Raw genomic sequence first — 12,699 nt, forward strand, 5'->3', positions numbered from 1 at the left:
ACTATATCAGAGGGAACGTGGAACCACTGATATAGGACATGGAGAGAGTGGCTGGGGGAGATGTGTAGGCCACCACAAAGACCAGGGCTGTAATGGGTTTGAAGATGTGGCCAGAAAGTCTGTTAGTATGGGATGTGGTGGGTTACATAAAGCTGTGGTGATCTATAGTGGTGGTCTGCTCCTACCACACCTGTTGCTGCTGTCCCATAAATGTCATATGTAGTTTATAGAAGAACTGTAGTCTACAGACCAAATGCTCTACAGACAATACCTTCATGACAGGCACACCATTTCTGTGACCACAGAATGGGTACTTGAATGTTTATTTTTATTCCAGCCTTCTCTTGTGTGATGCTTCAGTGTGACAGGTCAGGTGGTTAACTTACTCCATGTCGGATGTCACTTCCAGGAAGTAGATGCGTTGGTCAGACAAACAAGGAACGAGGGAACTCACCAGATCACCAAACTTCACGGTCGACACCTAAAACAAAGATAAGATGTACACATGTTAAAGATTCCACAACACTTAACTGCTGCAAATAACTTTCCCTGAGGAAATGATGGCTGCATTCAGAGCTCTTCTTAAACAGACTGTATAAGAACAGATCAGTTCCTGTTTAAAAAACACCTAAAGAGTAAGGTCTAGCAACAAAGTCACATCAATCTTATTGAATACTGTGTAGGCCAAAAATAAACAGTTGAGCTGTTGAAAGAGAAAGAGAGCCAGAGGGGAGAAGCACGTGTGACAAGATAAATAAACATCAGATGAATGAGCATGTTATGAGCTGGATCTCCTGTTCCTGTCTCCTGCTGGGTTGCTTGGGTCCTCTTGGCTCCTCTCCTCGTCCAGGTTCTGAGCAGTAAACCAATACCCCTCCGCTCCACAGGTCCCAGCATGCATTACACATGGAGAGCTCATCCAGGCATGGTGTGGTGGTGGGGTGGCGAGAGAGAGAGGGGGGGTGCAGGACAGTGAGAGAACAGCTGGGGCACAAAATCAGCAGGAGCAGATCACAAGAGCTGGAGTCGACCGTTTTGGCTGGTTAGCAGTTCATGGAACTTCTGAGCAGAAATGCTGAGACCGGATTCAGCCGTAACAGTTAACCGTGTCAGAACATTGGTTCTGCGAACCTTGAGAAACGAGTGGAGCTCTTCTTCCTCTTCAAACCTCCATATCCAGGAAGAGCTTCAGCCGATGGTCCACCGCCTCATAGTCCTCTGAGAGAAGGTCCAACTGGCCTACAGACACACGGTCAGATAGTGTTAGGTAACATTTATAACAACACACAGGGACAGCAGTTAGCATAGCATAACACAACACACAGGGACAGCAGTTGCATAGCATACAACACACACAGGACAGCGTTAGCTATATACCCAAAACAGCCAGTTAGGTTAGCATAACAACACACCAGGGACAGAATTGGGTTAGCATAACCAACACAAAAGGAAAGCAGTTAGCTTAGCATAACACACACAGGACAGCAATTAGCTAAGCATAACCAACACAAAAGGAAAAGCAGTTAGCTTAGCATAACCAACACAAAAGGAAAAGCAGTTAGCTTAGCATAACAAACAAAGGAAAAGAGTTAGCTAGCATAACAACACAAAAGGAAAGCAGTTAGCTAAGCATAACCAACATAAAGGAAAAGCAGTTAGCTTAGCATAACCAACACAGTGACAGCAGTTAGCTAAGCATAACCAACACAAAAGGAAAAGCAGTTAGCTTAGCATAACCAACACACAGTGACAGCAATTAGCTAAGCATAACCAACACAAAGGAAAAGCAGTTAGCTTAGCATAACAACACACAGTGACAGCAATTAGCTAAGCATAACCAACACAGTACTAGTTTACAAACAGCACAATTAGTATGCAACAGCTAACAGACCCAATAACATTTGGCTATGTAGTCTCCCTACTTCCCCTTTTAAACAATATATTTTCCAGTTATTACCTTGGCAGATCACACTAAAAACTGATAAAAAGGATGGGTGTCTCATAATTGAACATATAGATTTAACCTCCTCCCACTAAATCTAAACTGTCTCTAAACTGTAGTTTATGGAGCATTATGCTGTCGCTGTTGTAGTAAATCTAACTTGGCATAGGGCTGCTGGTCCATTTAGTGAAGGTGACACACATCACCCAGAGACAATAGATAGTAACTTTCTGCCAGGAAACTTGCTTATTGACTATGTGGCTATCATTCACTAGGCCTTTCTGAATCTGGTCCAATGCTACATATATCACTGAGTGGAAGTGTCTATAGCTAAAGCAAGAGTATTCAAATGTTRCTTTTACACTTGAGTCTTTCCTCTCTGTTCATCTCAACGTACGCATCTAACATTCCATTCTTGATGTGCGATATTCAGATCAATGTGTCCCAAATACATGGAAATCAGATCAGAGTTKTTTTTCAKCTATATGTAGTAAACTGGTGTTAGACTAAAGGACTTGTTCAACAAAAGAGATGTGTCTTCATCCTCTCAGAAGTTKTCTCAAATTAGCGTCAGCTCAGCGGCTGGATGCAGTGCTTTGGGATGGGTCTCTGCAGTGGCGTGTGGTTTTTAAACAAGAAGGATTCCATGTAGTCAGTCATTCAGCATCTCTGGCTGCTACAGTATATCACAGAGGAAAATATAAAGGTCTATTATACTGTGTATATACAGCATTTATACCCCCTCTAAGATCCCTCTTTCTCTGGCTCTCCTCTCTCCATTCCATTGTCTTCTCTGGAGGCTAAAGCATTCCTTCCTCTCCCATCAGTTCTAATAGTAACGGTCTTACTAAACCATATGAGACCTTACTGTAAGACTCACAGACAGAGACCCAAGGGGCCAGGCTGGGAGACTGTCACCAACGTCAAATAACCTCCTGTGGATTGTTGTGTTATACTCGTTCTCCTATCACTAGGGCCCTGTGTTTTGGACTATCATCTCACATGACCTGGATTTKAACCTTTATTTTAAGCCTTTTCCAGAAATGTGAATTACACCAAAAATGAAAGCAATTGTCTGAGGATGGTGCTGGACCAACTAACATTAAAAAAAAAAGGGGTCCATTTGATAAAAAATCTTTAAATAAAAGGTTCAAATCCAGGTCATGTCGTCACTTCTATTTAAGGATCATATCCATTTTATGACTTCATCTGATGGCTGATAAAAACCAAAGGACCMAATCAAACAATGTTATTTTGTTCATTCCTTTCCCCATCACAWTACACAGATGYTATAGCTTAGCAATAACATTGGTTATTACAGAAGTGGTCAAAAGTATATATTATGACTACAAAATGATGTCTATGCAAAGGAAGCAGGACCCAACTTTCTCCAGGACCCACCTGGAGACCCACCTGGACTGGCTTGTTCTGCATGCTGATACTGGGGTCCAGGTGGGGTAGCACTAACAGCATAGCTGTAGCCTCCTGCTATACTTCCTTTACTCTGGCCCTCTGTACTGTAGAAGCTGGCAGGTTGGGACASRCTCCGGTCACAGCTCTGGTCCTCCCAGGTCTCCCCCAAGGAGAAGGAGCTTCCCTTGGCTGAGAAGAAGGAGGTGGGGTCCTCCATGGAGGTGCTGGTCTGGATAGTGTCCTGGGTTGAGGCCTTCATAGCAGGGCTGCCGTAGGGGCTGGCCCTGGCAGAGGAAGGATCTTTCATGGTGGGGTCCTAAAAACAGAGGGAGGAGGAATATGGGAGATTTATTGACACTATGGCAGGGCCTGAAAGCTGATTGATTACCCTAGACCAAGTATTCCCAAACTGGGGTACGCGCAATGCCGTCAGGGGTACGCCAAATAAAAATGTGATTCTCATTTTAAAATACATTTAAAAAAAACATTTTCAAACAGTCCATTTAGATTTTCCAATGGGGTTATACATTTGGGTGAGTAGCCTCGTTTCACWGCCAAAAAATTAAACGATCTCCTGTTCAGCGAGATAACACATTGTCAAATACAGGTAGCCTAGTCAAATAATTAACATCCAATCACATGAACTGTTACTCTCTCGCTGGAATTCCACTAACGGTCCGTATGTAGCCAAAACGTAGCTGCTGCTCATTCTGTTTGCTCGAAAATTGATAAATGGTTAAAAAAAAAGTAAGGCCCGCGTCCATAGAGGCTGCTACTACCAGCAGTACTACACCTGTCGACGACACAAGTTGTTCTGCTTCCACGAGCACATCCAATGCGAGCATCAGTAATTCTACATTTGTTGTTAGCCCAGCTAGCATGGACACTGACAGTTGTGAATCTGATGCAGCCGAAGAGCTACTGCCCCCTTACCCGGGAAAGCACCGAACAACAGACAGGGATGTTGGACCATCGAAGAGGCGCAAATATGATGAACTACATTGATTTGGGGTTCACTTATATTGGGAGTAGTGCCTTTCCTCAGCCACAGTGTGTTATATGTGCAAATGTACTAATCTCACAACTCGATGAAACCTTCACTCTTGCGCAGACATTTAGAAACAGAACATGCCTATTTGAAAAATAAGCCACAGGAGTTTGAGCAAGAATTAAGACATTTGAGTAGTAAAAGCAACAGATACCATTAATAAGAAGGGGCTAGAAGTGTCTTATATGGTGAGCTACCGAGTGGCTAGGACAGGCAAGCCCCATACTATTGTGGAGGACTTAATTCTTCCTGCTGCCGCGGGTATGGCTGGGACAATGCTGGGGGAAAGACCAAAGAAAACTATACAGACAATGCCTTCATAAACAACACTGTTTCACGACGCATCAGTGACATGGCAGGAGATGTTTTGAAATAATTACTGCTTCGCATACAAGCCAGTGAATTCTATGCGTTACAGCTGTATGAGTCAGCAGACGTGGCGGGCCTGGCACAGCTCCTGGTATATGTCTGTTACGTTTATGGGGGGTCAATTAAGGAAGACATCCTCTTCTGCAAGCCACTGGAAACCAGGACAACAGGATAGGATACTTTTAAAGTAGTGGACAGCTTTGTGACATCAAATGGACTTTGGTGGTCAAGATGTGATGGTATCTGTACTGATGGCGCAAAAGCCATGACAGAGAGACATAGAGGAGTGGTAATGCACGTGCAAGCAGTTGCTTCCCGATGCTACTTGGATACACTGCAGCATCCACCGAGAGGCTCTTGCTGCCAAGGGAATGCCTGACAGCTTGAAAATACGTTTTGGACACTATAGTGAAAATGGTTACCTTTGTTAAAGCAAGGCCCCTGAACTCTCGTGTATTTTCTGCATTATGCAATGATATGGGCAGCGACCATGTAACACTTTTACAACATAAAGAAGTGTGCTGGTTATCAAGGGGCAAAGTATTGACACGTTTTCTTTTTATTAATTGAGAGACGAGCTTAAAGTTCTTTACTGACCATCATTTTCACTTGTCTGACCGCTTGCATGATGACGAGTTTCTCACAAGACTGGCCTATCTGGGTGATGTTTTTTCTCGCATTAATGATCTGAATCTAGGATTACAGGGACTCTCCGCAACTATATTCAATGTGCAGGACAAAATTTTGGCTATGATTAAGACGTTGGAGCTCTTCTCTGTCTGCATTAACAAGGACAACACACAGGTCTTTCCATCATTGTATGATTTGTTGTGTGCAAATGAGAGGACAATGTCAAATGTGATATAGCGAAGCACCTGAGTGTGTTGGGTGAGCAATTATGGAGGTACTTTCCCCGAAACGGATGACACAAACAACTGGATTCATTATTCTTTTCATGCCCTGCCTCCAGTCCACTTACCGATATCTGAACAAGAGAGCCTCGTCAAAATTGCAAGAAGCGTTTCTGTGAAAATGTAATTTAATCAGAAGTTACTGCCAGATTTCTGGATTGGGCTGCACTCAGAGTATCCTGCCTTGGCAAATCGCGCTGTTAAGACACTGATGCCCTTTGCAACCACGTACCTATGTGAGAGTGGATTCTCAGCCCTCACAAACATGAAAACTAAATACAGGCACAGACTGTGTGTGGAAAATGATTTAAGACTGAGACTCTCTCCAATACAACCCAACATAGCAGAGTTATGTGCATCCTGTCAAGCACACCCTTCTCATTAACCTGTATTCACAATTTTCGATGAACAAATAAGATTTTATGCAAGATGGCTAAATAAAGAGCAAAATTATTTTTTATTATCATCATCCTGGTCCTATAAGAGCTCTTTTCACTTCCCACGAGCCGGGTTGTGACAATCTCACTCATTCTTATGTTTAATAAATGTATCGTATAGCAGGCTTACAATGATTGCAACAAAAACCATATTTGAGAGTGCGCTGACCCTGGTGCTAGAGGGGGTACGCAGCTGGAGGTTGAATGTTTGAAGGAGTACGGGACTATAAAAAGTTTGGGAACCACTGCCCTAGACTTTAAAAACATGTTCATCATACAACAACATATTTAAATAAATCGTAAAGACTATAAAATCTCAAACCTTGTTGCCAGGGTGACTGGGTAGAGGTGTATCTCTGTGGTTGAAGGTAACGTGTCGGTCAGTCCCGTCTTGGCATGGGGAACCATGGACGGGTGTATGGACGGGCGTACTGGTGGAGGGAGCTGATTGGTCAGCCAGCTGGACCACATGATCACTGCCACACTCAGGACAGATGACGGTACTTCCTGAAGACATTGTATAAATTGACAAGTAACAGAAAATAAATACATTGTTTCAAAAAGGTGTTATTCTTCAGTGTGAATTTGTATGTATTGGTGTTGTAATGGTTGTATTTTTGTACACAAAAATATTTGTTTTAAAAAGGCAAAATTCTGTCCATAATCTGCTCTTCTTTAAAAACAGAGTTAATGACTAGACACGTCAGCATTTCCTTGGTGTAGATGTCGTACTCAGCATATAAAGGGATATGACTAACTACATTCCAACTAGAAGTTACAACTGTCAAAAGCCATAGAAATCTGTAGAACAAACTCTTCCTGAGCTCTGGGCATGTCAGAGCATGTAGTCATTTCAGGTCTGGGTTGTTGAGGACCAGGAGAGGAGGGATAAGCTGATACCAAGGGCTTCAAGCTATCTGTCTCCGCTAATTATAGCGGTTAGTTAGTCCTCTGTGGGACCAGCAGTCAAGCGTTAAAAGACAAACAGGAATTAAAAGCTACATTTTGCGTGTTTGAGGGATTTGTTCTGGTAAATTAGTACTTTAGAAAGAGAGTTGATAGAAGAACCTCACAAGCACTTTCAAAGTTTAGACAGCCAATTGTTAAGGAAAAAAAGTGGTCGCTTGGACCATAGCGTCTATTGCCATAGTAACCTCAAGAGGTTTTATAACGACTTGTCATCGGACCTCCGCCCACATCTGTGTGACGTCTRTCAGGGYAGGAAGATAAGGTGATCCTGCACGCWGCCAGTAGAGCCCTGTCCTTAAGATCCGACCTGGAGATCTCTATCAGAGGAATGGAGATGACTGAACACGAGCAAAATAAAGGAAACACCAACATAAAGTGTCTTAACAGGGCGTTGGGCCACCACGATGTGCAAAAACAGCTTCAATGCRCCTTGGCATAGAGTCTACAAGTGTCTGGAACTCTAATAGAGGGATGCGACACCAKTCTTCCATGAGACATTCCATAATTTGGTGTTGTTGATGGTGGTAGAAAACGCTGTCTCAGACGCCGGTCCAGAATCTCCGATAAGTGTAGGGATGGGCGATATGGCCTAAAAATAATCTCAACATTTTCCAACTCATGGGCTGATTAACGATATATAGCTTGATTTTTTATCTATATTCTCTAATTAAGATTTTTTTGTACAATTAAAAAGGTCAAATACACTGCATTTCAAACAGTCAGTAATAATCTAATTAATTCAGTGTTAGTGAAATTATACCTATGCTAAATATAAGCCTTCCACAACCAAGACCCACCAATCATTTAATTATTTTATCAAAACCCGCATTTTTTTGGCAATAATCACTGATCTGGTGTTCAAGTCTGTCTAGTAAGATGTCCTTTTTGTTAAAATGTTTACCAGAACAATGCATAACGCACATTCACTAATAATGACTAACTTCTTGTGGCAGGCATTATAGAAAATGAACACAGGTCTCATACAGTGCCTTTGGAAAGTTTTCCGAGCCCTCGACTTTTTCCACATTGTTAAGTTACAGCCTTATTCTAAAACAGGTTGGAATAAAAAAACAGAAATATCTTATTAACATAAGTATTCAGACCATTTGCTATGAGACTCGAAATTTAGCTCAGATGCATCTTGTTTCTTTTCATTGATTATCATTGAGATGTTCCTACAACTTGATTGGAGTCCCACAGTTGACAGTGCATGTCAGAGCAAAAACCAAGCCATGAGGTCGAAGGAATTGTCCGTAGAGCTCCGAGACAGGATTGTGTTAAGGCACAGATCTGGGGAAGGGTACCAAAACATTTCTGTAGCATTGAAGGTNNNCAAGAACACAGCGGCCTCCATCATTCTTAAATGGAAGAAGTTTGGAACCACCAAGACTCTTCCTAGAGCTGGCCATCCGGCCAAACTGAGCAATCGGGGGAGAAGGACCTTGGTCAGGAAGTGACCAAGAACCCGATGGTCAATCTGATAGAGCTCCAGAGTTCCTCTGTGGAGATGGGAGAACCTTCTAGAAGGACAACCATCTCTGCAGCACTCCACCAATCAGGCCTTTATGGTAGAGCGGCCAGATGGAAGCCCCTCAGTAAAAAAGGCACGACCTTCCATTTGGAGTTGGCCAAAAGGCACCTAAAGAACTCTCAGACCATGAGAACAATATTCTCTGGTCTGATGAAACCAAGAGTGAACTTTTGGCGTGAATGCCAAGCGTCACATCTGGAGGAAACCTGGCACCATCCCTATGGTGAAGCATGGTGGTAGCAGCATCATGCTGTGGGGATGTTTTTCAGCGGCAGCGACTGGGAAACTAGTCAGGATTGAGGCAAAGATGAACGGAGCAAAAATACAGAGAGATCCTTGATGAAAACCTGCTCCAGAGCGTTCACAACCTCAGACTGGGGCGAAGGTTCACCTTCCAACAGGACAATGACCCTAAGCACACAGCCAAGACAACACAAGAGTGGCTTCGGGACAAGTCTCTGAATGGTGTGCTAAGCTTGTAGCGTCATACCGAAGAAGGCGCGATGCAGTAATCGCTGCCAAAAGTKCTTCAACAAAGTACTGAGTAAAGGGTCTGAAGACTTACAGTACCAGTCAAAAGTTGACACACCTACTCATTCAAGGATTTTTCTTTAATTTTACTATCTTCTACAGTGTAGAATAATAGTGAAGACATGAAAACTATGAAATAACATAAAATCATGAAGTAACTAAAAAAAGTGTTAAATCTAAATATATTTTACATTTAAGTTTCTTCAAAGTAGCCACCCATTGCCTTGATGACAGCTTTGCACATGATTGGCATTCTCTCAACCAGCTTCATGAGGTAGTCACCTGGAATGCATTTCAATTAACAGGTGTGCCTTGATAAAAGTTAGTTTGTGGAATTTCTTTCCTTCTTAATGGTTTTGAGCCAATCAGTTGTGCTGTGACAAGGTAGGGGTGGTATACAGAAGATAGCCCTATTTGGTAAAAGACCAAGTCCATATTATGGCAAGAACAGCTCAAATAAGCAAAGAGAAATGACAGTCCATCATTACTTCAAGACATGAAGGTCAGTCACTGCGGAACATTTCAAGAATTTGAAAGTTTCTTCAAGTGCAGTTGCAAAAACCATAAAGCGCTATGATGAAACTGGCTCTCATGAGGACCGCCACAGGAAAGGAAGACCCAGAGTTACCTCTGCTGCAGAGGATAAGTTCATTAGAGTTACCCGTCCCAGAATAGCAGAAACTCAAATATTAAATATTTTGATTTGTTTAACACTTTTTTGGTTACTACATGATTCCATATGTGTTATTTCATAGTTTTGATGTCTTCATTATTATTCTACAATGTAGAAAATAGTAAAAATAAAGAAAAACCCTTGAATGAGTAGGTGTCCAAACTTTTGACCAGTACTGTATGTAAATGTCATGTTTTTTTTCTTTCAATAAATTAGCAAACATTTTTTTTTTTAACTGTTTTTGCTTTGTCATTATAGGGTATTGCGAGTAGATCTATGAGAAAATAAAAAAACAATTGAATCAATTTTAGAATAAGGCTGTATGGAAAAAAAAAGTCAAGGATCTGAATACTTTCCAAAGGCACTTGAAACAATCTCTCAAGCACAAGCTCACATGCTATAGAGTAGCAAGCTAATCTTATATTTCATGTCTAACCAACTTGGATCTAAACTCAGCAAAAAAATACATGTTCTCTCACTGTCAACTGTGTTAATTTTCAGCAAACTTAACATGTGAAATATTTGTATGAACATAAGATTCAAGAACTGAGACATAAACTGAACAAGTTCCACAGACATGTGACTAACAGAAATTGAATAATGTGTCCCTGAACAAGGGGGGGTCAAAATCAAAAGTAACAGTCAGTATCTGGTGTGGCCACCAGCTGCATTAAGTGCTGCAGTGCATCTCCTCCTCATGAACTTCACCAGATTTGCCAGTTCTTGCTGTGAGATGTTACCCCACTCTTCCCCAAAGCACCTGCAAGTTCACAGACATTTCTGGGGGGAATGGCCCTAGCCCTCACCCTCCGATCCAACAGGTCCCAGACGTGCTCAACGGGATTGGAATCCGGGCTCTTTCGCTGGCCATGGCAGAACACTGACATTCCTGTCTTGCAGCAAATCAGCCATCTGCTCATTCTGTGCATGGTGGCATTGTCATGCTGGAGGTCATGTCAGGATGAGCCTGCAGGAAGGGTACCACATGAGGGAGGAGGATGCCTTCCCTGTAATGCACAGTGTTGAGATTGCCTGCAATGACAACAAGCTCAGTCCGATGATGCTGTGACACACGCCCCAGACCATGACGGACCCTCCACCTCCAAAACGATCCCGCTCCAGAGTACAGGGTGAGGGCTAGGGCCATCCTTCTCCCCCGATGCTCAGTTTGGCCGGATGGCCAGCTCTAGGAAGAGTCTTGGTGGTTCCAACTCTTCCATTTAAGAATGATGGAGGCCGCTGTGTTCTTGGGGACCTTCAATGCTACAGAAATGTTTTGGTACCCTTCCCCAGATCTGTGCCTTAACACAATCCTGTCTCGGAGCTCTACGGACAATTCCTTCGACCTCATGGCTTGGTTTTTGCTCTGACATGCACTGTCAACTGTGGGACTCAATCAAGTTGTAGGAACATCTCAATGAATAATCAATGAAAAACAAGATGCATCTGAGCTAAATTTCGAGTCTCATAGCAAATGGTCTGAATACTTTATTTAATAAGATATTTCTGTTTTTTTATTCCAACCTGTTTTAGAATAGGCCTCGGTGTAAAGCTCATTCCTGCGACGATAAACGTGAATCCGACCATCACCCCTGGTGAGAAAAACCGCGACTCGTCAGTGAAGAGCACTTTTGTGCAGTCCTGTCTGGTCCAGCGACGGTGGTTTGTGCCATAGGCACGTTGTTGCCGGTGATGTCTGGTGAGACCTACCTTACAACAGGCCTAACAAGTCCACAGTCCAGCCTCTCTCAGCCTATTGTGGGACAGTCTGAGTACTGATGGAGGGATTATGCGTTCCTGGTGTAACTCGGGCAGTTGTTGCCATCCTGTACCTGTCCCGCAGGTGTGATATTCAGATGTACCGATCCTGTGCAGGTGTTGTTACACGTGGTCTGCACTGCGAGGACGATCAGCTGTCCGCCCTTTCTCCCTGTAGCGCTGTCTTAGGCGTCTCACAGTACGGACATGGTAATTTATTGCACGGCCACATCTGCAGTCCTCATGCCTCCTTACAGCAAGCCTAATGCACATTCACACAGATGAGCAGGGACCCTGGGCATCTCTCTTTTGGCGTTTTTCAGAGTCAGTAGAAAGGCCTCTTTAGTGTCCTAGGTTTTCATAACTGTGACCTTAATTTCCTACCGTCTGTAAGCTGTTTGTGTCTTAACGACCGTTCCACAGGTGTGTGTTCATGAATTGTTTATGGTTCATTGAACAAGCATGAGAGCAGTGTTTAAACCCTTTACAATGAAGGTCTGAAGTTATTTGGATTTTTACGAATTATCTTTGAAAGACAGGGTCCTGAAAAAGGGACGTTTTCTTTTTTTGCTGAGTTTATTTGCTAGCCAACAAGGTAGAACAGTTGAATTGTTATAAAGCACCCTTCTATCCATCTCCAACTGTTTGAACAGCATGCTAGCCTTTTCACTTTGTTCAGATGTTGAAATAAAGTGGCCTATCTTATTACTCAGAATAAGGAGAGTTGCCATTCCTTATTTAATTGTGCTCTATGCTTATTGCACATTTATAAAACAGACTAGACAGCTATGAGAATGAGTTGCCAATTCCTTATGTAATTGTGCTTTATGCTTATTGCACATTTATAAAACAGACTAGACAGCTATGAGAATGAGTTCCCAATTCCTAGTAATTGTGCTTTATGCTTATTGCACATTATAAAACAACTAGATAGCATGTATAACGGTCTTTGAATAAAATTTGCTAGCGGAACGTACCAAACTGATCATTCATTTTCCAGAATCAATGTTCATCGATACTCTTGTTTTAATAGTGTCTGCTCTGCACGCAATGTGAGGTTGAGACAGGTTAAACTTCTTGTCAATAGGGGGCGCCATTTCGGCTTTGTAAAAATTTT

General features: G+C 42.6%; 1 protein-coding gene across 1 annotated transcript in view; it reads right to left on the reverse strand.

Annotated features, from left to right (window-relative positions):
* The window catches only part of stk11ip (serine/threonine kinase 11 interacting protein), a 46,102-nt gene that overhangs the window by 20,082 nt on the left and 13,321 nt on the right, over positions 1–12,699 (reverse strand). The window contains 5 exon segments of the mRNA XM_070441346.1: positions 387–481; positions 1,132–1,168; positions 1,170–1,239; positions 3,356–3,671; positions 6,443–6,627. Of these exon segments, the coding sequence (XP_070297447.1) occupies positions 387–481; positions 1,132–1,168; positions 1,170–1,239; positions 3,356–3,671; positions 6,443–6,627 (703 nt within the window).

This window comes from Salvelinus sp. IW2-2015, unplaced genomic scaffold, assembly GCF_002910315.2.
Source record: "Salvelinus sp. IW2-2015 unplaced genomic scaffold, ASM291031v2 Un_scaffold3781, whole genome shotgun sequence".
Classification (NCBI taxonomy): Eukaryota; Metazoa; Chordata; class Actinopteri; order Salmoniformes; family Salmonidae; genus Salvelinus; species Salvelinus sp. IW2-2015.